The 26,362-nt window shown below is 44.1% G+C and overlaps 1 protein-coding gene across 1 annotated transcript; it reads right to left on the reverse strand.

Moving 5' to 3' along the window:
- Positions 1–8,867: 8,867 nt before the first annotated feature.
- On the reverse strand, positions 8,868–20,419 carry BNIP3 (BCL2 interacting protein 3). Its single transcript, XM_056849981.1, has 6 exons — positions 20,322–20,419; positions 15,516–15,693; positions 13,409–13,493; positions 10,336–10,442; positions 9,810–9,959; positions 8,868–8,930 (listed from the first exon to the last, which is right to left on the reverse strand). The coding sequence occupies exons 1-6, from the start codon at positions 20,365–20,367 to the stop codon at positions 8,879–8,881; spliced, it is 618 nt and encodes a 205-aa protein (XP_056705959.1). The 5' UTR covers positions 20,368–20,419; the 3' UTR covers positions 8,868–8,878.
- Positions 20,420–26,362: the final 5,943 nt, after the last annotated feature.

The raw sequence follows: 26,362 nt of genomic DNA on the forward strand, positions 1-26,362 counted from the left end.
TGGTTTAAAGTTCATATACAGCCTTAAAGGAGCAAGATTGTCTTCGTACATCAAAACCTTCAATGGAATCACTGCTCTGGTTAACAGTCAATATGCCTCACGTGAGAGACACATACCTTAACGTGCATTACTTTTTTAACCTTTTAAGTTCTTTGTTTCAAAGCATATTCTTTTTACTTTCAACTGGGCATAAGCATAGAAAATTTCCCGATGCAGTTAAAAGCTTGTATGTTGTTGTTTTTTAAAAAAAACTTGATTATGCCAAACAGGAGCACAACTTAAAACGCGTTGTAACTCTTTAAGGTGAGTCTGACACACGAGATCAGGCTGAGGCTGAATGCTGATGTGAAAATACATTTGTCAGAATCTGGGCTTCAACTGGCAGTAGGGGGCTAAGAAAAAAGCTTATGTGGATTTTGGAACGTCTCTCTCCTAAAGGGCATATGGTCAGCTCCCAGTGTTTCATTGTAAACTTCTCTGGGTATAAATGTCTACACGCAAAGACTTACAGGCACCACTTTAATAGCATTAAGTATCTAGGTACTACCACTTTGTCTGAGCTTGCTACTAAATGTGCCTACAATTTCCCCCTTGAATTTCAGGCCCTTTGCGCTTCCTGGATAAAGTACAGGTGTATGGTTCACACTCCATTTTTAATGAAGGTTTATTATGATTGCTAAAAGTCGGCTGTGAATATGCAAGAGCGACGCCTCTGTTCTTATCCTGTCAATTAACGTCCATAGAGTGCCACTCTTGTTCGCGATAAGCAAATAAATACTAATTTGGGGATTCTAAAGATAAAGTTTAAAGAAAAATCATATACTGTATATCAGTTGTGACACTATTTGCAAATCTTGAAAATGTGGAACGGATAGGTCATTTAACCATTAGATTGACTTTGTTCCTAAAAAAATACATGAAAGCTAATACAATGGGATTGTACATAATTGTTCAATTATTTTGACCAAAAAGTTTAATAAATTTTAAATGTTTACCTGAACTTGCTCTGTGTACTTTGACAACTTTTTCAATACATTTCTCCCTAAAATTTCATCTAAGTTGTCTGAAACGCTGACTTCGTTTGTTGATACTATTCATTTTGCTATGCCAACTCATCATTAGTGGCCAACAGGTCACATCTACTCTGATCTTCTATTCATCCTATGATTCTGTTTATGCTCTGTATCTTGACAGCTGCTGTCTCTTGCATTGTTTGGCCCTTTAGCCTCCATTTAAACAACAAAAACCTTTGCACTCTTGGTATATGGCCATGCTGAGTTAACAATCTACAACATCTGACAAATTAGGTTCTAGCTAGGGTTGGGCAATACCTGGAGATTTTGGCAGTGGATCCTGAGGAGGGCGGGGTTTGGAAAGGAGGGACTTCAGTGCCATGGAGTCCAATTGCCAAAGCGGCCATTTTCTCCAGGTGAACTGATTTCTATCGGATGAAGATGTAATAGCAGGAGATCTCCAGGTGAACTGATCTCTATTGGCTGGAGATGTAACAGCAGATCTCCAGCTACCACCTGGAGGTTGGTAACCCTAGTTCCAGCTCTCAATCTTACACCAAAGCATTTATTGGTCTTCAAAGGATCACAAGTCTGTTTCAATAACCTAAGAACAAATTAAAAAATAATAATGCTAGGCTGTCATCATAATGTGTTTCCTCAGTGGAACCAACAAGTAATTCAGTATTTACTTTTCAGAGTAAATGTTACCCACATTCCATTTGGAGCTATTAGTGTGGTGTGGCTGTGTGAATTCTGAGTTAATGTAAGACTTGAGGGAAGATGTAAGATCACCAGACACGCTGTCTCTATCATGCATAACAACCATATGGGGTAGGCTAACCATGTGCTGTGCCTAATCTAGATCAAATGCCTGACAAGAAGGGAATGTTTCATCACGTTTTGAAAGAATGGTGTCAACCTCACCTCCAGTAAAGGGAGCTTCATAACAGAGTAATGGCTGGAAAACCTATTTTGTGGGCAGGATATGTCAATAAGATACTTGTGGGGGACCTAAGCTGTTTGGGGTTTTAAAAGTAAGTACCGGGACCTTTAATTGGTCCCTAAAACTCAGCAAATTAATGCTCAATGTGTGCAGTAGTCATGAAGATTTTGTTTATTCCTGCTACCGATGTAATAGAGGCTATGGAGTTGTCGCTTTCATGTAATCCCACCCCTGCAATATAGTTTTTGTATGTAATGGCTAGATTGTAGAGTCTGACTATGGTAAAGCTTGATTCAAAACTAGGTTTTTATTATTTTGGTTTTCAGCATCTAGTTATAAAGAAAGTGCATGGAAAAATAGGTGGGATTGTATACAGCACAGTGTTACCATTGTCTCCATATTAATATTTACCAGTTTGGAGTGGTGGACTGATCTGGAGAACCAGGTTTGATTCCCCACTCCTCTACATGAGCAGTGGGTGCTAATCTGGTGAACTCGATTTGTTTCCCCACTCCTTCACATGAAGCCAGCTGGGTGATTTTGGGCTAGTCACAGCTCTCTTAGAGCTCTCTCAGCCTTACCTACCTCACAGGGTGTCTGTTGTGGGGAGGGGAAGAGGAGGTGATTGTAAGCCAGTTTGATTCTTCCTTAAGTGGTAGAGAAAGTCGGCGTATAAAAACCAACTCTTCTTCATTTAGTGATTCTTGAAAGCTATCTTGATCTTTGAATTCCTAAACCTGGTGTGTACCAGCCAGTGCATCTTGCCTTCACTGATGCTTGCAATAAATTAGTCTGGATGAAGAGCACCCAAGCTAGCCTAGTCATGAATTCTGCAGATCTGACTTAGGCAGAAGGTGACCTACATTGTTCAGAATTGGCATACATGTGTGAATAGCTGTGACCATGTTGTTGAATGCATGGCAGTTGTCCTGCTTGACCACAAGTGATCTGTACTCTGTTACTGTACAGTTACTGTACTCTGCTCAGGACGTTTCAATCGAGTTAGGCAAAGGCGGGGGGGAATGGGGGAATATAAGCATTTATGTACACTGTTGACTTCTGCTAGGCTGGCACAATTCTTGGTTCCATAACACTAGTTGGGTTCTACCAGTTGTTTTTTTTAAGGCCGCAAGAGGGCCAAGAGACAATCTCCCCCATCTTCCTCCCTGGTGCTGAGTCCTGTGTTGCCTTAGTTCATGCAGCCTCTGTGATCCCATCATAGCCTTGTGAGGTGTCAACTGGGATCCTTCCTCTTGTGTCAGCAGATGCTGACCCTATCTAAAGTCATATGAGGAACCTCTATTGCTAGCTTCACATGATTTATGATCAGGCCTCGAGAATACCACTCAGTCTGTTGGCCCCCAACTGCCCCAGCAACCTGGTACACCATCGAGGTGTATAGGGCTACCTATACAGGGCACTTCTTCATAAAGGTGAACCTTTCCTTTCCCTAGATTTAACAGCCACTGGCTATCCATCAACCGCTTCACACTTTAAAAAGGGGAAATGAAATTTAATTTTTCCTTGACACTATAAAGAGAAAAGTTGCCACATCTCTCACACAATTGACCGATCTATTTGACAGCAGATAATGCAGTATCCGCTTCTCAGAAAGTATCTTTAGCTGCCATGAAAACCCCAAAAGGGGTCGCCATAAGTCGGCTGCGACTTGACGGCACTTTACACACACAATGCAGTATCCGCTTCTCAGAAAGTATCTTTAGCTGTTTTATACAGGGAGTGATATATTTATTTCGTGCAATATTAATTTGTGGACATGCTAAAACAATGTGGGCTAGGGAGTCTATTTGATCCGGACAAAATGGGCATTTTCGTTCTGCAGTAATTTTATTGTATCGCTCTTGTGTCTCAGCTTAGGGCATTACATCTCGCCAATAAGAAAGCTCATCTGAACTTAGGAATTTCTAACCAGCGGAAATGGTCTGGCAAGGGGAAAGTTCTGTTGAAGGGTATCTGGGAGAAGGGAGGTGAGCATTTACTATTTGCGTTCTTAAAACACTAAGGACCAATCCTCATTGAAGATCGTAAAAGGTGAACCATATTTTCAGGGAATGATGAACTCCATCTTTGTGACCTGTGTGAAACCTTGGAAGCTGTCAGGCAGCAACGGGTCCTTTGCATTTCCCCTGTCCTTGAGGTGTGAAAGGCTGAGAATAGGGAGTAAGCAGCCTCCCTCACATTCTAAGGGATGCACACACCTAGAACTGATATGAAGAACCTTTAATCCCATCAGCAATCGGGCTATTCAGAAAGGTATGACTAATCCTTTAGCATATCTGATTCACCATCAAGCCTTAGCCATCAATGCAGAAGAGATTAAGTCAGCCATCTCCTGTATCATTCATACCCTTCATGGGAAACATCTCAGACACATTTCACATCTTCACTTAGCAATCACAGATAATTCTGCTACATCCTGACAGGACCTCATACCCATCACAACCTTTGTCCAGGCTATCGGAGAAGCAATTAGATCTTTGTCCTTAGCAAACCTTTTGTTTGCCAGTTACTTCATGAAGCCTCAGGGCTCATTTTTTACTACAAATATTGGCCCTTGTGCCATTCATAGTTTGCATGTTTCTAGATCCGACACCAACCCCTTATTTTCAGGTAAGGTCCTTTTATTTCTGAGAGATGCTGGTTCATTTCTCTCCATAGTGCTGCTTTCAATGGATATCTCTTTCTGGACTGGTAAATATCACCTCAATACTCATATCCTTACCACCCTTCCCTGTTATTTTCTTAAGTCTTGTGTGATTAGGGTGTATGATTTTGCTGTGTGTGTGCTTAAACTATTTTTACCATAAAAACTTTTGTTTTGGAAACAAACAATTCTTTATTCAGAGTTTCTCAAAGGAATTTATCCCCATAAAATCTGGCTAAAAAGATCCTACTCAGGGTAACGATTCCAGTTTGATAAATGTAGATTGCATGTACTTTGTGATTCATATACAGCAGTGGGAAATGTATAGTCCAGTATTTTGATTTACCATTAGAACAATTTTTCTTAATGGTGTTCTGGCCATTTTAAAGTATGGTAGGATAGAGGAGAGCATAAATGCATGCAGATCTTTTCCCCACAGCTTGTGAATTTTGGTACTGATACCTGCTTATAACAGGAGTGGGATGGCATAATTTGAGATGTTTCACCAAAGGGGTCTGTTCTGTACACCAGTCTTGCACCTGGCCCAGTCAACGCCCTTCACCCTCAAACATATTCCACAGTAGTATGACCCCACTACAGCATTTTTAAATGATTCACATATTTCTCCACTTCCGTTCAATTTAAAAGAAGCATGAGATGTTTACTCATTTTATTATCTTCGTATAATTCACTTGCCGTATACATTCAATGAGTAAGAAAGTACTTCACAGCTTGTCATCTTTATGAAGATCAAGAAGATCAAGCTCCTGATGTTTTTTTTTTCATTTTCCTTGATGTAATACTATTCTAACACAATTTTTTTAAAGTTGGTGGTACAAACGGTTACATAAAATGCAGTATGTATTTACAACTCTGTGGCTGATGGAGGAAAAGCCAGATTCAAGGATATTGTCTTGTGGACTACAGACAATTCAGAACAGATCAAATTATCTCTTCAGATGTACATAAAACTGTCAGTGACAACAACTAAACACACGGAGCGTTTTTCTTCAGCCACCCATTCACTCAAAGATTGTAATTCATGAACTGGCTTAGCAGTGGACTTCTGCTAATGGAATCTGCCCATTTCCCACTCCATCCCAACCAGCGCAAATTCCTTTTTTGCTCAAGCTATTCCCTGTAGGTAGCCTGTCCCCCAGAAGCACCTTTGGGGGGGATCATTCAGGCTGTAGTACAACATAGGAGGCCAACATGTTGTGTCCTGCGGGCAAAAATCCCTCCCTTCAGCAGAAGACAACACTAGATCCAACCCCATGAACTAGTGGTGTGTGTCGTTGGATCCCAGCAAAAACTATGCTAGGAATCCGCACAGACAACCATGCATTTGTGAAGCTCTGCATGAGCAGTTCGGCACACTCCCTTCTCTGCAGAGGAAAGCTCTCTGTGTAACCTTTTACACTCACGTAACTGTTCTTTCCTGCAAAGGAGATAGAGAAATTCTTTCCCACCAAAAATCTTCATATACAAATTGAAGCCTCTTCCCTCACATGAAGATGCTCTATCAAAGTCAGTATGATCTACCCCAGGGGTGCCAAACTCATATGTTAAGAGGGCCAGATATGACAAAAATGTCACTTGGTCAGGTCGAGCCATGTCTCGCCGGGGTGGGGTGGATGCCATGGTTTGGCTCGCAGGCTAGATTCGGCCAACGGGCCTTATGTTTCACACCCCTGGTCTACCGTGACTGGCAGCAGCTCTCCATGTTCTCAGACAGAGGTCTTTCATGTTCCCTACTATCCGTGTCATTAAACTGGAGCTACTCGGAAATGAACCTGGGACTTTCTGCATGCAGAGAGGATGCTATGCTATAAAGCTAAGGTTCTACCCTGCTCCCCAACCTACCCTTTCAATTAATACCCTAAAGAGGGAAAATCTTAGTAGGTGGCGCCCTGTTATGCAAACCGCTTACACAGCTGGATGGTATGAGATGTACACTGTACACAGTAACGCAGCTATATTAATTTCAGTCCTGTTCCAGAAGGACAAAAACAAAACAAAAAAAGTGTTTGACCAACGATAAGGCCAAAGCCAATGAGAAAAGCAAACTTGTTTTCAGATGGATATGATCATAAGTACACAACACTAATGTGGGTGGATGTCAGGCAGTACTCCACTGTTCTTTCTAACCAGGAAGCAATTATTTGAGGTCACTTAAGGCTGAAGTTGTGACAGGGGAGGGGAAGCCTTTACTCTTCTCCAGTCTAAAATCAAGGCTGCAGTCTTATGCACCATTACCCAGCAACGAGTCCCACTGAACCTCAATGGAAAACACTTAGCAGGGCATCAGTCCGGCAGGCCCTTATGAAAAAAAAGCAAAATGTTGGATTTGCAGATGTGTGTGCTATGGTATTATAATGTGTAGGTTAGAATGTGCAGAGCGGGTGGTGAAATTTTATTTCGTTTTCTGATAAAGCCATCTATCACCAAATCTGCACTTGGCCCTTCGGGATATTCTCAAGCAACTGTGTCTTCAAACAAATAAGATACCCAAAATGTAAGGAATCAACATGAAATCATGGGCTAATATTGATACAAGTGATTCTGTGAATAACATATAATAAATTTAATACAAACACAAAATTAATATAAATAACGTGTATGTAGCCCTGTTCTAGCCTCTACATATCTGTGCTGAGCATGCCAAATAAACATAAAAACACAAAATTACAACAGTGTGACAATATACCCAAGCAATATCACAGCTCAGGTCATATGTGTTTCGGCTGTGAAGCCTTCTTCAGTGGTCTAAATAATACAATTCTATGCCATTTTGAAAGTGCATGAATGTATAGGAAAATTGCAATCCTTAGAATAAGTAAGCTGACAATTGTAAATTGTAAAGTCTAAAATTTGTTTATATATATTTCATCCAGAGTTGCCTTTATAATCTTAGACTCCTATATAAGTATTCCTTTCACAGAACTCAGTCATCAAGATATATTGAAAAAATGGATCATTGTTTGGGTTGATCCCCTACCTTTTGGGTACCTTATTCTAGTTTTTTAGGGTTAAGGTTTTTTCCCCCTTTTTGTTGTTGCTATATCTTCAAACAAATATACAGAGGGCAGATTTATCAATGGCACTGTAGCCACGATAGCAACAGAAATGCCATGTTAAGAAGCAGTCTCTCTCCAATTACCAGATGCACAAATAGCTGGGAACTGCTGTCGCGACTTGCCCAATTTCTGAGCTTGTCAGAAAAAGTCTTTGAATGGACCATTGGTCTGACCAGCCATGCCCATTCTTCTTAAATATCTGGACTGGTAATATAGGGTTGGCTCCTAACTGCCATTCCATTAGAATAGCTGGCTGTCCTGCCAGCAGAAGGACACTTGTCACTGGAGGAAGGACGGGGGACTTCCACCCATTTCTCCTCCTACCACAGATCCCCATTTTGCCCTGCATGCTGCTTCTGGGATCCACTGAGCCTCAGGAACAGAATTTCAGGGAACACAGGAGGCTGCAGTGGGAGGGAGGAAGCAGGAAAGCGGCGTTTCCTCGAACACAACTCCTTTCAAGCTATATCCACTCCATGACATCATTTCCATCTTCGATTCAGCATTAGTATAAACTGCCTTACGACACTGAAGTCATGCCTATGCACATCGTTATGAACAGCTGAAGAGCACATTAGCAGTGATTTAAAGAGAAAGGGAAGTATCCCATCACATTCATACAGACCTGTATTAAAAGTGTTTTAAAATTCACTATTTGGTTAAAAGCAAATGGTTTAATTGCTTCAAATCAAGCAAAAAAGAGTCTACTCTTTAAAAATGTAAGGCAAGGTCACATCTGATTCTGTCCCAGCCTTTACTCGCAGTGCTACCGAGAGCAATCCTGGTGAAGCCTTCACACAGTATAGAGAACAGCCACACAGTAGAAAGAACAGCTATGTTACCTTGAATATAAGAAAGTTACATTCTTCCCCCCCACCCCGGAAACACACTAGTACCACTGCTTACAAAAGGATTAATTCATTTCTCCAGCACCTCTTCAGATGCTGAATCTAAAACGAGTGTTGTCGAATCGAGCAAAAAAAGGGGGGTTTACACAGAGTTTGGCTTTGGTTCCCATCCTCCCCATCTACAATTGAACCATGAGAACAACATTTATAAAAACTGAAAACGTACAGAACCAGGTCGCTATTGCACACTCAGGAGTTCCTTTTCTTCACGGGCTTGCATGCCTAGGCAGGTGCTGTCACGGTGGCGCAGGAGACAAGAGCCCCTCCCGCTCTTACAGTGAGCTGCTGGAAGGCGTGGTCGTCAATCGTCTTCCAATATAAATCCTTTAGGCACACAAACAACAAACAATAAGTGCGGTGCTTATTCTGATATTTCAAGGCTATTTTTTCACCACTACACCATGCTGGGACTCCCCCCAGTATTTATGCCTCCCGCAATGGGCGGATTAATTTTTAAGGTACCAGCATGGTATAGTAGTTAAGAGTGGTGGTTTGGAGCGGTGGACTCTGATCTGAAGAACCGGATTTGATTCCCCACTCCTACACATGAGCGGCGGATGCTAATCTGGTGAACTGGATTTGTTTCCCCACTCCTACACACGAAGCCAGCTGGGTGACCTTGGGCTAGTCACACTCTCTCAGCCCCATCTTCCTCACAGGGTGGGGGAGGGGAGGGGATTGTAAGCCTGAATTATGTTGCTTTAAGTGGTAGAAAAAGTCAGCATATTAAAACCAACTCTTCTTCTTCATTCTAAATATAGCTAAATCTCACTGATTTCAATGGACTTTAGGGCTTTCACGTGTTTAAAAGAAAAAATCCTCTACGATTACTCTGGCGGTTTACTGCCCACTCTATGTAGCTTACTCTCTCAGAGATAAAAGGGCTGAGGAGCCACAGATAGCACCGCCCATTTGTTTGCTTATGTCTGCATTGGGAAAGCTCACAGCTCTATTAGAAAGACAATTGGCAGTTGTCCCCACCCACGCTGTCATCATGTAAAGGTGTCATCATTAACAATTCATAGACGTCAACACAATTTGTTCTATAGTTTAAAAGAGTTATTGATGATATATTTATATTATATACGTTGATTATATTCGCATACATCAAGAAAAATATGTATATATAACATATGGGGGGGCATCATTTTGTTCTTTTGGCCCCTTCCAAAAAAATGTAGATTCGGCACAGTCAATTCTTACCCTAGTCCAATGGCAAGAATATGGGAAAGCAGCAGAGATGGCAGAAAGACCTTCAAAAATTCTGCAGAAAATATGCCTCCTTTCTTCATCACACTTGTGTTTCTCATGCTGAGGGTCGCAGTGCGCTTAGGGTGTTTAAAGAGAAACTCCCTGGTGCATCAGAAGAAAAGAGAACCATATCAGCAAATGTGTGGAAACCAATTCATAACAGATCTGCATAACCAATTTTCATTGTTCCTAGTAAGACTTAAAGGTAAAGGTCCCCTGTGCAAACACCAGGTCTTTCCTGACCCATGGGGTGACGTCACATCCCAACGTTTCCTAGGCAGACCTTGTTTACAGGGTGGTTTGCCAGTGCCTTCCCCAGTCATCTTCCCTTTACCCCCAGCAAACTGGGTACTCATTTTACCGACCTCGGAAGGATGGAAGGCTGAGTCAACCTTGAGCCGGCTACCTTCGGGATCGAACGCAGGTCGTGAGCAGAGCTTGGACTGAAGTACTGCAGCTTACCATTCTGCAGACTTACTTGGGTGGAATGTTCTCTGGCCTGCTGGACCAATCCCACATCCAGTCGGAATTCTTCTTCAAAAGTCGTTCAACTTCTTTCCGTCTTTCCAGAAAATCTTCTTCAGACTAAGAGGAGATATAATCACACGGCACCAAAATTATTATCAGATAAAAAGTACTAATTGAACCTGTTTAAAATATCCGCACTCAAAGGAGGGAGGATGTCAGCATCTAAGGCACAGATCGACAAGCATAATCTGTGCCGTAGTTAATAGTGGGGAATCCTTATCTCACACTTCAGGTACTCAACCTCTGAATCCAAGACCACCAAAAAGGGAAAGATCAGGGGTACAAAATTCCCCAAGCTCAATTAGCACAAAGGGAGGGCAAGAAACCAGACAACCTGCCTGCCTCATTATGTTTTCATGCTCCCACCAGCATGTTGTCCGCAATATCAGAGCTTCAACAATAACTAGAAGCCCTTCCAGGAATTCATAATTGCTCATTTTAACCATCTCCTTGACCTGAAATCTTTGTGAGTGCTCTCCCACAGCAAGGGATTACTAGCTATGGTTTTCAGATAAGCAAATGCTGAAGTAAACAGTTACTGAGACCTTAAAAGACTCAGCATGTCAGACAGACAGCATGGTGTAGCGGTTAAGAGCGGTGGTTTGGAGTGGCAGACTCTAATCTGTAGAACCGGTTCAATTCCTCACTCCTCCACATGAGCGGTGGACACTAATCTGGTGAACCGGGTGGGTTTCCTCACTACTCCACATGAAGCCAGCTGGGTGACCCTGGGCTAGTCACAGCTCTCTTAGAGCTCTCTCAGCCCCACGTACCTCACAAGGTGTCTGTTGTGGGGAAGGGAAGGTGATTGTAAGCTGGTTTGATTCTTCCTTAAGTGGTAGAGAAAGTCAGCATATAAAAAACCAACTCTTCTTCTAAAAGGCTTCCCCTCCCTCATACGAGTTCCCTCACCAACAATCTGTCTTTTAAATGTGCAAGAAGGGGCTACCAGAGGGAATCTTTTCCCAAGGACTTGTGAGGAGTCTCAGCAGATCCATCTGGATAAACTAGGGGTACAATTCTCCAAATGGCACTGAAGTCTGTTTAGGGACGCATCTGCATGGCGAGCTGTCAATCAGATAAATAACTACTATTTGCATTGGAGGTAGGTTGGATCCTACAGATCACACCATGGATCTTTCCCATCCCACCCCTTCCCCCCAAGGAGTCTTCTGAGGTCTCCAAAAAGCTGATGGTCAGCATCACGGGAGCTCCAAAAACAAAATATGACTTCTGGGAAGAGTGGAATCGGGTGACACGTCTCACTGATGCAAGAGGCCCCATCAGTGCAAGAAGAAAACGGGAACAAAGTTGCTGGATTCCCTTCCTCACAGCAGTGCACAATTCTCATGATGTTTTGTCCATGTGCCTTCCAGCACCAGCTTGTCAGGGGTATTAGGCTACTGGAGGAAAGAGAAGGTGGGAAAGAGCCACAATTGATTTCTTCATGATTCACTGAATCCAACCTAGCAGGTGAACCTTTTACAGGTCACTCATGTATTTTATAAATTTACCCAAGTACAAAAGATTAAAATGACAACTGACTCTTGCATAGGGATTCTATTAACTTTCATTGGTTTAGTGGTAGTCTAATCATTTTGCGCCCATCCCCTCTGACAAAACGTCAATCTCCAAACAATGTCATCTCTAGAGAAATGAACTCCATTATGGGGCTACACTACTGAGAATTGGGGCTACAAAATCCTATATTTGTTCTGAATTGCTACAAGGACAGGAAACAGAAGAGTGGTTAATTGCTACTCTACACCTGTGTGGTGTAGTGGTTATGAGTGGCAGACTCTAATCTGGCAAACTGGATTGGTTTCCCCACTCCTACACATGAAGCCAGCTGGGAGACCTTGGGCTAGTCACAGCTCTCTCAGAACTCTCTGTCTCACCTACCTCACAAGGTGTCTGTTGTGGGGAGAGGAAGGGTTGTAAGCCGGTTTGATTCTCTTTAAAAGGCAGAGAAAGTCGGCATATAAAATCAACTCTTCTTCTCCTCAGGCCCCCAGAGAATAGTGCACCACTGGGTGGGGACCAGGGACAGCCACGGAGTATCTCGACCTCTTGGAGGGCATTGAAGGGCCCAAAGCTGAATGGCACTCAACAAGGTAGCAGGGCATTCAGCGACAACATCACTGTGAATAACTGTATTCATATGAATGCTTGCAGAGTTCTAAAAGTTATTATAAGAATTAAATTCTTCGCAGTGCAATCCTAAGAACAATTTCCACAGAGTAAGCCCCAATGAATAGACCCGATCAAGATTCTGAGTACACTTGTTTAGGGTCGCTCTCTAAAACCAATCCTTCACTGGAAATGCACTCGCCTTCCCAAACAGTTTTCTCAGCCCCTCTTGAAAATGTGAGGACACATCTGGACAATTTTTTTTAAAAAAAACAACCAAACTTTCCACTTAGCGGTCACTTTAATTCTCGTCCCAATCCAGCCCCAGAAGTCTCACCCTTTTCAAGTGTTACAAATGCTGAAGTGTAGGGATCACACAACTTCAAAAGAATTTTTTTAAAAAAACCTTTATAAAAGGATCACAAAATGGCAGAGGCGTGGGTTTCAATCATCTTCAATGTACAAGGACTATCAAACAGTTATCTGTGACACTCACCATGACATTCCCAGCAGCACTCCAAGTTAAGATGAGCCCATCAGCTAAGGAAAGAACTGCATTTCCCAGTCAGTACATAGCGCTACGCAAAGCAGTTGGAGGAACTGTGGAAGGAGCTGAAGCTCGCTGTTAGAGAGCATGCTCTGCAGCCACGAGGTCGCAGGTTCAGTCCCCCAACATTTCCAGCTAGCAGGAGGTATGGAAGGCCCTCCCTCTTTCTGAAGCCCTGGAAAACTACTGCCTGTCAGATTGGGTAATATTGATCTAGACAGGCCAATGGTCTGAACTGGTATAGCTCAACATCTTGTGCTTATGTGATTCCTGGAATAGAAGTGCTTCCTTAAAGGAAGGCAAATGTGTGTTTTGCGCTGGATAAACCAATGAAGGTAACTTTTACCTGAGAACTATTCTTTTCTCCACTGCCACGGCTCTCTACCTCAGAAGCTCTGAGAATGTCCTGAGGCGTTTGGGAACGAGGAGGGCTTTGTAAAGAAAGATACATGGAGTTAACCAAAAATGTCAAAGACGTTTGGTATAATCTAATTGCTTATCTTATCAAAGAATGATTACTCTTGTATTTACTGTTGGGTTTTTTAACGCTATCCAAGAAATGATATGTTTCCTATTATATGTTTACTGTGTTATCTCTAAAAGATTCTTTGGCATGAGTCCATCTATTCCATTTGTAGAAATCTCGGTTATATTTGTCTTTTATCCTTAGTTCTTATTCACATTCTATAATAATAATAGAATTTAAAAAAGGTTAAAGAGAAAGACCTGTCATGATGTATTGGTAGATCAGGCCAACAGCCCTGCTCTCCAAGCAAATTGGAAAGAATTACCTCCACATGCACGAGTAATGCAGCCCACATCACACTCCCTGATGCAGGGGAATGATGGGTTTAGAGCAGGGCTTCTTAAAACTTTTTTCCACTCGCGACCACTTTCCATCCGAGAAATTTTTACATGACGCCAGATATATAGGTATAGACAGTTTATTAAAACGGCCAACGACCAGACAGGATATATACAAATACAGACACATTTAAGATTAAAAGGAATATATAAAATCCACAACAAGTATCCTGAACATTTATAACCGTCATTCTATAGGACAGTTAGAGTCCATACATAGAGTTTGTACATCAAAGGTCTCAGTGACTATCAGTCGATGGGGGATCTAGATCGTTTGTGATTGCCTTACATTTGGTAAATGCGATAAGCAAAATTTTTGCTACTGAACGTGAGACCTCCACATTTATGTCCTCTTAATAAAAAGCCCTCAGATTGATGTATGGGGCTTCCGGTTAGGTTAAATCGCTGTAAAAAAGGTTCAATTAACCACTTTCTTTCAGAGGCATACCAAACACAATGAAATAATATATGAGAAACTGTCTCTATGGAGACACTTGAGCAGGGACAGCGTCTCATGGAGGGGGAGTATGATGGAATCTACCATATAGTAGCGAGGAGGGGATATATAGGTATATAAAATAGATCAAATCAAACATTTACTGATAATCAACCATAAAGAAATTTATACTGTTGCCAAATTTTTCACGACCCCCACATTCGCAACCCAGTTTAAGAAGCTTTGGTTTAGAGCACTCACTAAGTTGAAGCTACGATTGTACTGCTAACAGCAACAATGACTTCATTTCCATTCTTCAGAAACTGGACCAGGTTTGTATGTCAGTTAGGAAACCACCCACTCCACTACACAGAGCTGCTCTGGATGGGACCCCAAAGCTCATTCGTTCTGGTCCACATCTAGTTGATGAAGAAAGGTTAATGAGCTTTGAAAACTAGGGGAAGCAGGGAATTGTGTTCAGTATGTGAAATTAGGCCTGCGCCCATTTCTTGTTTCTGCAAGCCCCAGATTTGGCTGATTATTACTGCCCCCTCGCTTCTATCCCTCCTTTTCTGGACTCTTCTGTTTGACGTGCCCTTCTTTAGGGCAAAAACCCAGATACGAACAGCTGAGCCACGGACAGTCAAGAGTCTGTTCTGACTGCCAGCCAAACTCCCCATGGGGGCCACAGAGTCAATCGCCGCTGGAGGCATCCTCATCTCAAATTTACTTAGTGCATTATAACACAGATTACACTCATAACCTGTTCTTCCTTTAGAAGTCTCAGAGCAACTCTCCCTTTCAGGCACTGACCAAGTCTACACCTGCTTAGCTTCAACAGCAGTAGATCACGAGGAGCCAACAGTAGACTTAAAGGAGTTCTGTTCAGAGAGTAGCATGCAGAAAAAGGAGCTTTGCTCACCTCTATCACCAGTTCCAACCAGGTTTATATGAAATAGGAATGAAGCTGGTGGTGGAAGCGTGTCGTCAAGAGTTACAAGATGGTTTTGGTTCTCATAAAAAGACAGCATGTTGATTTAAAAGGGACCAACTGCATAATCTAACCGGTTCGTCACCCTCTAATTCAGTACAATATCAACAATAAAAAATTAATCAAAAAAATGTCCATTGCTGTCTATGTCGGGATAGGTACCTGTCACAGTGCGAGCTCTCTCGCGAACTGCTTCTTCCAGACTCGTGCTGGGCATCGAGAAGAATCTTCTCCATGTCGCCATTGTAAATGGAAATTGAAGCCGGGACTTGCTCCTGGGCGGCTGGCGGAGCAGCGTTACCATTCCCGTTGCTGCTGAAGTGGAGTTCCACCCAGGAACCTGCTCGGCATGGGTTTCAGGGGAACCAGACAAAAGAAGAAGCAGCAAAACTGGGTGTTAAAAAGGAACACATCAATTTTCTTGACATTCTCTTCTGAAGCCCAGCTAAACTGCTTCCTTCTTGCATTCCAGGAAGGGAGCATGCAGAGGACATAGCTTATTGCAAGTTAATATTAAAACTCTGCTCTAATAGTAAACTGGAATGATGTGGCCCTTTATGTCTGGTTAAAACCTATTTTTGAGTTCTATCCCACCCCTCCCTGGCAATGCTGGGCTTGGGGAAGCTCACATCACAACCATAGTAAAAATCTCAACATCTTAAAATTTTAAAATTCTGGCTGCACCCCTTAATCATTAAGTTACAGCGATGGGTGCCAGCCAAACATTAATAAGCTAAAAAGCCAGGGTAAGAGGAAAGAGGGGGGAGGGAAGGAGGCCAACCAAGATGGAAACTTTCACACATTACAACATTCCTATAGGGAAGGCGCTTGCATATAGGAGAAGAAATGTGTGTGGATTTTCATGCGGTGACCTTACTTGTGGGTTCTTTTCCAACATATGACGTGCTTCTGTATAGGAATGCTTATGGCAATAAGTACATAAGATAAGAAAAGCCATGCTGGATCAGACCAAGGCCCATCAAGTCCAGCGGTCTGTTCACACAGTGGCCAACCAGGTGCCTCTAGGAAGCCCACAAACAAGATGACTGCAGCAGCATTGTCCTGCCTGTGTTCCACGGCACCTAATAGAATAGGCATGCTCCTCTGATCCTGGAGAGAATAGGTATGCATCATGACTAGTATCCATTTTGACTAGTAGCCATGGATAGCCCTCTCCTCCAAGAACATGTCCACTCCCCTCTTAAAGCCTTCCAAGTTGGCAGCCATCACCACATCCTGGGGCAGGGAGCGCCACAGTTTAACTATGTGTTGTGTGAAGAATCTCATCACTGAATCTGATCACCGAAATAGTTTCACAGATTTGGGAGTTCTGAATGATCTTATCTTGTAGCACCAATGCACTAGCGATGTGTCATTCTGTTTTTGATTTCTGGGCTGTTTTTACTAGTACCTTGAGGGAGATGACAGTTGCAGTCCAGAGCACATCTAAACAGATTAAATCACAGACAAAGACAGCCATTGTACAACCAAATCCATCATCCTTTTTTTGCACTGGGATCAATTATTATGAATGCTCTAAGGTAACAGTCACCAGCAAGGGACAAAAAGGTCCAAACCACAAACTGCAGCAACCATTTGTCACTTCTATTTTTTTTAAAGAAATCTTCTGATTTAAAGAAAGCAACCCACATATTTTCAAGTTTTATCCTGTTCCCTCTCACAAATAAATAAATAAATACAATCTAGGTCTATGGAGGTCTCGGTCTACCTGGCTTCCTTTCCCAAAGGGAAGAATACAGGAGTAGGGTTGCTAGGTCCCTCTTCACCACCAGTGGGAGGTTTTTGGGGCAGAGCCTGAGGAGGACAGAGTTTGGGGAGGGACTTCAATGCCATAGAGTCCAATGGCCAAAGCAGCCGTTTTCTTCTGGTGAACTTGTTGTGCCTGTAAATATCCCCCTGGAACACAATCGCCATTATACGATTGTACCACCATCGCATATGCCCCTGGCGGGCCCCTCAGTGAAATAGATAAAATCTCCCCTGGCCTTGAGTCCGTTATCTCAGCTGAATAGAGATCCTATTCTCTGTGCGTCTGCGCATCTGCACCTCCCCGTGCAGCCTGCGCTTGCCACAAGGCGCTCTGCTTACTCTGCATTCTTTGGTAGTGCATTCACTGTTCTGCCTTATATGGCCTATGAATCTACCTCCTTACATGGGAATAAAGTATACCTCTTTGAATAAAGTATAAAAGCTTTCCTTTTCCTTTGTTCAGGGTGGCAGCTTCCCACTTTGTCTATTGGGTCTGTCCACCCAGTTCTCTGCTTGACCAGATAAAGAGCTGTTGTTCTTTTATACTAACCTCCTCCCCATTGTCTTCATTGGACTCTACGGATAATTGGGTCACAACAAACTGATCTCGATCGGCTGGAGATCAGTTGTAATAGCAAGAGATCTCCAGCTAGTACCTGGAGGTTGGCAACCCTATACAGGAGAGAAAAGTGATCCAGGTGAGCCAAACCATCTAACGCCACAGTACCGTCAATATTGCCAAGAAGGAAGGGCTTCCTGGGTGGGAAAACTTTTTCAACAAGATCCCCCTCCCTTCTTTTTTAAGCACCACAAGCCCTGGCCAGCTTCATGCAGTTTCTGTTTTGGGTGCCAACTCATTCATGTCCATTAGTGACAGCATCAGAAACTTTGACCCGAGGGATAGTGGAGTTTGGAAAGTCATTTCTAGTGACCTGATTCATTTTGCAGCCAGGTTGTGGTTTAGCCCTTAGCTAAGCCCGACTGTGAGGCAACAGGCAATTAGAAGTTTAACGATGCCGAACTGAATTAATGCAAGTGAGTAATGGCCTCTTCCATTTCTGTGGGAGAAGAAAAATACTGAACTTTTGTACCGCAAGCTGTTGCTATTTGAAAAGTTACACTGGGGAGAGAGTGCTACTAATATGACTTATTGTATCTCTTGGGACCTTTTGCTTTATGACTTAACCAGGAACAAGCTTGCTTAACAAAGCAGCCCATTTGCTAGCTCACAGACCACCCTCTAAGTGCCTGCTTCCACTTAAACAAGCATTTTTACAAGGATGTTCCTTCTCTCGGTTCTGTGGCTCAGCTCTTGGAACTACAATTCCCAGGATGCTTAGCAGCAGAAAAAAACCCAGAGGAAAGTAAGCAAGGAGAGGAGACAGGGTGAGAAAGGAAATGTAAGACAGATACACAGAGAGCCAGAGAAATCTTGTTAAGCAGCCTGTGACACCTTCATTACTAGATTCACGATAATACACGGTGTACAAGTTACATATGTCATCAAACAATGCATAAATAAATATCCCCAGATACCAAGAGTCCCTCTGCGTCACTTTGAGAAATAAAAGTCTCCAAGAGTTATGAAATGCCTCTTGCAAAACAACCGAAAGGGAGGCTATTCACAAAGCAGCAGCAGCACCGCCCTGTCAGGCAGAAGGAGAGGGCTGCCAGTTTCCCTATCACTGCCCCCTCCAAAGGACTCCCTTGCCATACTTCAGATATGCCAGATATTTAAAGGCATAGTTGTCTTGCGGGGGGGGGGGGGGGGAGAGAAGCCACCTAAAAGTCAGACTGAATATATGAAATGGAGAGTAGCAAAGAATGTAAGCTACAAGCTTAGGTGCATTTCCCAAGTCTTTCTTGTTTCCACCTAGCTAGGATTCTGCCAGTCCTTCTCTGCATTTAAGAGACAAGGTTAACAAATACAAAATAAGCAGCTGAGGTGAGATCTCTGGTTGCAAATGTTGCAATCGATTTCACAAGTTCTGCATTATAATCACAAGATTAACTGAGCCTGTTTCACTTCCCTTAAACTTTTCTTGGAGAATCTTTTATGCTGTAGTAGGTGGGTGAAATGATAGTCCAAACAAGACTACGGAAGATATGTTATCAAGAGCAAAACAGTATAGATTGCAACAGAAATAAAGAAACCCCCAAACCTTCCAATTACCCCTTCAGACAGGTCACATGGTAATGAACCAACCCAGTCTGTATCTAACAGCTCTATGTGTCTTTCAGCCTGTGTATGTTCACTGAACCTAAATGAAGCAGACATATTATCTTTTGGCAACATCAAGAGATTGGGTAACTAAAGTGCTTTCAGGTTCAACGCAAAAAATCAACATTTTGCTAACACGAGAATACCAGAAACAAATCTGAACTGCTCACTGCACAGCCAGCTTGAAATCGACAGGCACGATCGGGCGAAACCACAGCACTGGATACCACGTTGTAACAATCATATTTATCTGATTGTGAAGACCCGATAATCATCTCATTAAATGAATGAGGAAAGTCCCCTTTTTATGCCGCAGTCTACTTCCTTGGTTTTGGTATACCCCCGTTATAAATCCCAGGGTAGTTACAAGGGTTATTGTTTACCACCAGAACTGTTGCACAAGTCCTGATGACTCACATAGGCAGGAGGTTTAATGGGCACAGATGGGGAACACAAGCGACTATGAAAATGACAATATTGCCCCTCAGAGCTGCCTGTTGTGTACATCGAATTCCAGGCAAAGGGTTGTTGTTCGTTTTAATTTCCATACTGGAGCTGAGTTTCCCAGTAATGGTCCGCTGTCCGTGGAAGGCAGAAGAAACCCAGGTTTCTCCAATTCCTAGAAAATCCAGGTTATTAATAGCCCAGTGAAGCCAGGGCCTAGAGTGCTTGCTGGCGAGCAGTGGCGGATCGAAGACGTGGCAACTGATCTCTCACCACTCAGTTTCGACCACTGCCTTTTCTCCAGAAATGCTATAACTGTAACCACCAATGGGGAAAACAACAACAACAGGACCTGGGTTGGGAAGATCCTCAGGCGCGCAAAACAAAAGCGATCTCCAGCCCCAGTTGCTGAGTAGCAAAGGTAAGCGCGAGTTTGAACGAGCAGTCCTGCAACAGAGGCCCGATAAAGAGACCCCAAAAGGTAACCATTCCCCACCCCACCCCACCCCATGAAAACCATGAAGATCTCCTACCCTGCAGATTCTCCTCTTGCACCCCGGGCGCCTCGCTCGATGACATTGCTTCTGGGAAGCAGCGTTTCTATTTTCGAGTCCCTCTTAGGTCGCTGGGCGCCTCCTCTCCCCCTCCGACGCGGCCGACAGCAGCAGCTGCTCCTTAACGCTGGCTCCGGCCGCTCGCGCCCAGCTGATCGGCCCCAGGGCGCGAGCGCGTCTGTTATTGTGATTGTTGCCGCTGCGGGTTCCAGGGAACGCGGCTAAGCATTGTGACGTCAGCGGGAGGGGGGGAAAACGAGCGCCCGGACTGGCTGCCGGTTCGGCTCGCGCCACGCCCCCTTCTCTTGCAGAGCGAAGAGGAGAGCGAGCGCGGACCCGGCCTGCCGCAGAACGCGAACCGGCGGCGGGAATCTTTTGCAAGGATCCGGTGCTTCGGAAGCAGATCCCAGAAGAGGCCATTTATTCATGGAAGGTTTTGCATTGGGCTGTGGCCATTTATTCATGGAAGGTTTTGCATTGGGCTGTGTTCATGGAAGGCTTTGCCATGGATTTGTCACTCTATAGATGCACAGTTCCCCCATCTGAATTCTCAAAACTCTGCATGGCGGCTTATTGTTGAGTTTTGAGAATATGGATGGGGGGAAAGTGCATCTAAAGAGTGGCAAATCCAAGGCAAAACCTTCCATGAATAAATGGCCTCCGGAGCCGAGACCGCCGACGCGGTTTTGACCAGCGGCTCCGTGCAGCGGTTGCAGCGCTCGAGACCACGCCCACCAAGCCCGACGCTTGGCTGCGAGCTCCGGGTTGGCTGGAGAGGGTGGCAAAACAGCACCTCCTTTGCATGGAACGCGGCGTGTGGCTGAGCTTCTCAGCGATTGGATGAGGGACCGGGGGGGCGGGGCCTCGTTAATCTTTATGTGCAATTAGGGCCTCCCGGCTGCCGGCACGTTAACCCGTGACTAATCGGCGTCGCTCCTCTAGGATGCTTTCGGCTCTTCCCATCATACTTCCCTTGAGAGGTGTCATGATTGAAACCACGCTGGGTGGTGAAGTTGCACCAGGAAACGTCTCCCGATTTTTAGCTTGGTCCTCATCCCATGCCCTGACCTGGATGGCCCAGGCTAGCCTGATCTCGTCAGATCTCAGAAGCTAAGCAGGGTCAGCCCTGGTTAGTATTTGGATGGGAGGCCACCAAGGAAGTCCAGGGTTGCTGTGCAGAGGAAGGCACTGGCAAGCCACCTCTGTTCGTCTGTTGCTGTGAAAACCCCAAAAAGGGGTCGCCATAAGTCGGCTGCAACGTGATAGCACTTTACACACACACACCTCATCCCATCGGTCTACCCATCCCACACCTTTTTAACCCTCACCCCTTCTTTCACAGAGCTCAGAATGGCATGCGTGGGCATAGAATCATAAGAGTTGGAAGGGGCTACCAGGGTCATCTAGTCCAACCCCCTGCACAATGCAGGAAATTCATAACTACCTCCCCCCACACACACACCCAGTGACCAGGGCCGGATTTAGGTTTGATGAGGCCCCAAGCTATTGAAGGCAATGGGGCCCTTTATATGTCCCGCTGTCCTTTGTCAACAACAAATTGTCGCTGTTTTTTGTGTTGAATATATGCTATATGGTAATTTATGGGCCTAATAGGTATCTAAAGCCATTTGCACATAACAAAATATTATCTTATATATTTTTTCCTTTAAATTTTTTTGGGGGCCCCAAGAGAGTGGGGCCCTAAGCTATAGCTTGTTTAGCTTATACGTAAATCCGGCACTGCCAGTGACCCATATTCCATGTCCAGAAGATGGCCAAGAAGCCCTCCCTCTCATGATCTGCCTCATGAGCCTTTCTCCTCATATGAAGTAGATTAGGCCAAAAAGAACTAACCCAAGTTTACCCGGTGAGCTTCATGGTAGAATGGAGATTTGCACTTGTATCTCTTCAATGCTGGAACACATGGAGCTGCCTTCAACTGAATCAGCCCCTTGGTCCATCAAAGTCAGTATTGTCTACGCAGACCGGCAGCAGCTCTCCAGGGTCTCAGGCTGAGGTCTTTCACATCACCCACTTGCCTAGTCCCTTTAACTGAAGATGCTGGGGATTGAACCTGGGACCTTCTGCATGCCAAGCAGATGCTCTACCACTGAGCCACGGCCCCTCCCCTAGCCCAAGGTCACCCAGCTGGTAGGAGTGAAGAAACCGATGCAGTTCACCAGATTAGCATCCACCACTCGTGGAGGAGTGGGGAATCAAACCCAATTCTCCAGATCAGAGTCCACCGCTCTTAACCACTACACCCCATTGGCTCCCAGAGCTGGACAGTTAGCTGGACAGTTAACTGATGCTCTCGCATGTACTTTTTTGACTTATGGTGACCCCATAGGGTTTTCAAGGCAGGAGACATTCAGAGGTGTTTTGCCATTGCCTACCTCTGCCTAGAGACCCTGGACTTCCTTGGTGGTCTCCCATGCAAATACTAAACAGGACTGACCCTGGTTAGTATCCAAGATCTGATGACATCGAGCTAGACTGGGCTATACAGGTCAAGGCCTCACATTTATTAAGCTACATGAATTGACTCATTCATTTATGGCCCTCAAGCCATGTACTGTCATGTAGGTTAATAATACTCTGCTGCAGCATAACCCGGAACTTCCCACCCATTGCAGGTGTTAATTAGCGTATCATAAACTAGTGAAGGTCTCTGCATCTTTTTGTGGTTGGATTTTACGTACTTGGCTCTTGAAAGCTTATCATACCCTGGAAATCTAGTAGATCTTTGAAGTGCTACTGGCCTCAACTCTCACGTTTCCCTTGGTAAAGGTAGTACCCTGTAAAAGCACCAGGTCAATACTGACCCATGGGGTAATGTCATATCACAACATTTACTAAACAGACATGACAGTCTGCAGGGTGTAGTGGTTAAGAGCAGTGGTTTGGAGCGATGGGGTCTAATCTGGAGAACTGGGTTTGATTCCCCACTCCTCCACTTGAGTGGCAGACACTAATCTGGTGAACTGGGTTGGTTTCCCCACTCCTACACATTAAGCTAGCTGGGTGACCTTGGGCTAGTAACAGCTGAGCTCTCTCAGCCCCAACTACCACAGAGGGTGTCTGTTGTGGGGAGGGGAAGGGAAGGCGATTGTAAGCTGGTTTGATTCTTCCTTAAGTGGTAGAGAAAGTTGGCATATAAAAACCAACTCTTTTTCTTTATGGGGTGGGTTGCCACAGCCTTCCCCAGTCATCTACGCTTTACATAAGAATGGCCCTGCTGGATCAGACCAAGGCCCATCACGTCCAGCAGTCTGTTCACACAGTGGCCAACCAGGTGCCTCTAGGAAGCCACAAACCAGACGACTGCAGCAGCACCATCCTGCCTGTGTTCCACAGCACCTAATCCCCCCCCCCCCCAGCAAGCTAGGTACGCATTTTACTGACCTCGGAAGGATGGAAGGCTGAGTCAACCATGAGCCAGCAACCTGAACCTGTCTTCTGTCGGGATCGAACTCGGGTCGTGAACAGAGCTTTGACTGCAGTACAGCAGCTTACCACACTGCATCATGGGGCGCCTGCATTTCATGACTCCTTGACAAAAAAAATGAGTGCAGAGTGGAAGTCTACTAACTGCAGCTAAAAAAATAGGCACTGGCTCACAACCGCTTATGCTGGAATAAAATGTTGTTAGTCTTTAAGGTGTTGCAACTTTGTTTTTGCTACCTACGTTGCAAATTAAGTACCTGCTTTTTGTGACCTATCTTGGCTCTTTTCTGTTTTGAGACAGACTGGTGATCGAATAAGCAGATGTGCAGATTATCCGTAGCAATGAAAACCTTCAGGAAGTCTTCTGTACCTTCTTTACGTCCAGGTGGAAAGGCAGAATTTATCTAGGTTTGGTTTGGTTTAAATGAAAAAGCCCTGAAGTCTTTGCAATATTTGCTTTATTGACAAACAGTGATACCAATATGTGCGCATCCGTTGGAACACCCTCTGTACATATGACCAGCAGTTCTGCTCTTTCACGGTTCCCAATCATGTAGAGAGAGCAGGCTGCACATTCACTCGTATATGTGTAGGCTGTATAAAGTATTCCAATCAATAGGCTGCCATGATCCCAATTCCTTCCTGCTCCTGTTTGTTATTCCCCTCTTAGAACATGTGACAAAGACTAGTGGGTGACCCCCCCCCCAAAGCTTCGTGTGCTTCATGTGAGCAGGAATTTGTGCGTAGATTTCTATAGCCCACTCTTACTGTACCATGTTGGCACACAAGGATATTCGCAGGACACACGGCTTTATCTCAACAGCCGAAAAATACACAAAACACACAGCTGAAGGCAACCCATAGTAAACTCTAAGACCAGACACTAAAAGCTGCCTCGCAGACGGTTTGTTTATCGTAATCCCTTAATCTCTACCAGTTGGCTCTTTCCAAAGAGAAGTCAACTGTCCTGTTTGGAGAGCTGTATGAAAACACTGCTCATTTGTAATCCTGATAGTTTTCAGTAGGTCATTGACACAAGAGCCCGAATCTGAGATTATATGCCATAGTCATAAGAACATAAGAAAGGCCCTGTTGGATCAGACCAAGGCCCATCAAGTCCACCAGTCTGTTCACACAGTGGCCAACCAGGTGCCTTTAGGAAGCCACAAACAAGGCGAGTGCAGCAGCACCATCCTGCCTGTGTTCCACCGCACCCAAAATAATAGGCATGCTCCTCTGATACTAGAGAGAATAGGTATGCAGCATGACCAGTATCCATTCTAACTAATAACCATGAATACCCGTCTCCTCGTGAGGCCTTTTTACGGTAGACTTTCCAACCAACAGCAAAAGCAACAAGGAAGGAAACTGGCAGTCTTTTCCAAAAAATTCCCCTCTTAGAACATGAGAAAAAGGATACGTTTTTGGTGACCCAAAAACATACGTGCTTCATGAGAGCAGAAATTTGTGCTGAGATTTCTATAGCCCACTCTTAATGCTCTACTGTACCCTGTTGGTACACAAGGATATTAGCAGGATGCACGGCTTTATCTCAACTTGATATGGGAAAGAGTGGGTATAAATTGAATTATTTTTAAAAAAAATTAGGGCGGTTTAGAAGGTCTGGTAATCGAATCATTTCATAATGTTGTAACCTCACTTGAAAATTTAAGAATGAATGTCAAGGACCTTTGAGCTTGAAAGAGGGCTTGAATACCTGGCACTTTTCAATGTTCTGCCTTCAGCCCTCCTGGATGGCAGATATCACCGCATTCCTCTTTCACAACGACTTTGTCCATGCAGAAAAGGGAAAGTGGAAACCATAGACCATGTCTTGCTGCACTGCCCTTTTTACAACGATACTGGATCTCAGTATATTGTCCCTATTCTGTCAACCTTTCCCAGAAGATCTGAAGAATGTTATGTTTTCCTTCTCACAGGCTCTTCTCGGGAGATAACCATCCAAGGAGCCAAATTCTGACTTCAGACGTGTGGGATACGTAAACGGCTGACTGAGACCAATAATCTGATTCCATAGATGAAGAAAAAGTAGAAGCCAATTTGATTCTCCTTAAAAGTAAAGTGGGATATAAAAACCAATTCTTCTTCTTCGTCTTCATCTTATTCTATCTCTGATTACCCAAGATTTGCTCTGAAACAAAACTCCAAGATTTTCTCAATAACAGACAGAACTGTGTGTTGCAACATAGCTGACTATCTAAAAAGGGGAAACTCACATATCTGGAGAAACTCAGTGACAGCAGATTTGTACAACGACAGGACAACTTTTTCAACATGTACACCAGCTCAATTAATTGTCTTTGTGTATAAGCTGGTCACCTGATCCTGGAAGCTGGTTCCCCTGACCCTAGCTAGTATTTGGAAACCTCCAAGGAATATCAGGGTTGTGATGTGGCGGCAGGCAATGGCAAACCACCTCCAAAGTCTCTTGCCTTGAAAACTCCGTAGGGTCACCATAAGTCAGCTGTGACTTGATGGGGAAAAAATAATCAGAAGAGTTTTCCTGGATTATAAATAACACTACACATGTGAATGAGCAACCAATGGCCTTG

This window comes from Euleptes europaea, chromosome 5 (genome assembly GCF_029931775.1).
Source record: "Euleptes europaea isolate rEulEur1 chromosome 5, rEulEur1.hap1, whole genome shotgun sequence".
In the NCBI taxonomy this organism is placed as follows: Eukaryota; Metazoa; Chordata; class Lepidosauria; order Squamata; family Sphaerodactylidae; genus Euleptes; species Euleptes europaea.

Coding starts and splice junctions, on each gene's coding strand:
- BNIP3 (XM_056849981.1), bottom strand. CDS start 20,367: ATGTCATCGAGCGAGGCGCCCGGGGTGCAAGAGGAGAATCTGCAGG. Junction 13,494..15,515: donor GAGAGCTCGCACTGTGACAG/GTACCTATCCCG, acceptor TTCTTTACAAAG/CCCTCCTCGTTCCCAAACGC. Junction 9,960..10,335: donor CCAGAGAACATTCCACCCAA/GTAAGTCTGCAG, acceptor CTGATGCACCAG/GGAGTTTCTCTTTAAACACC.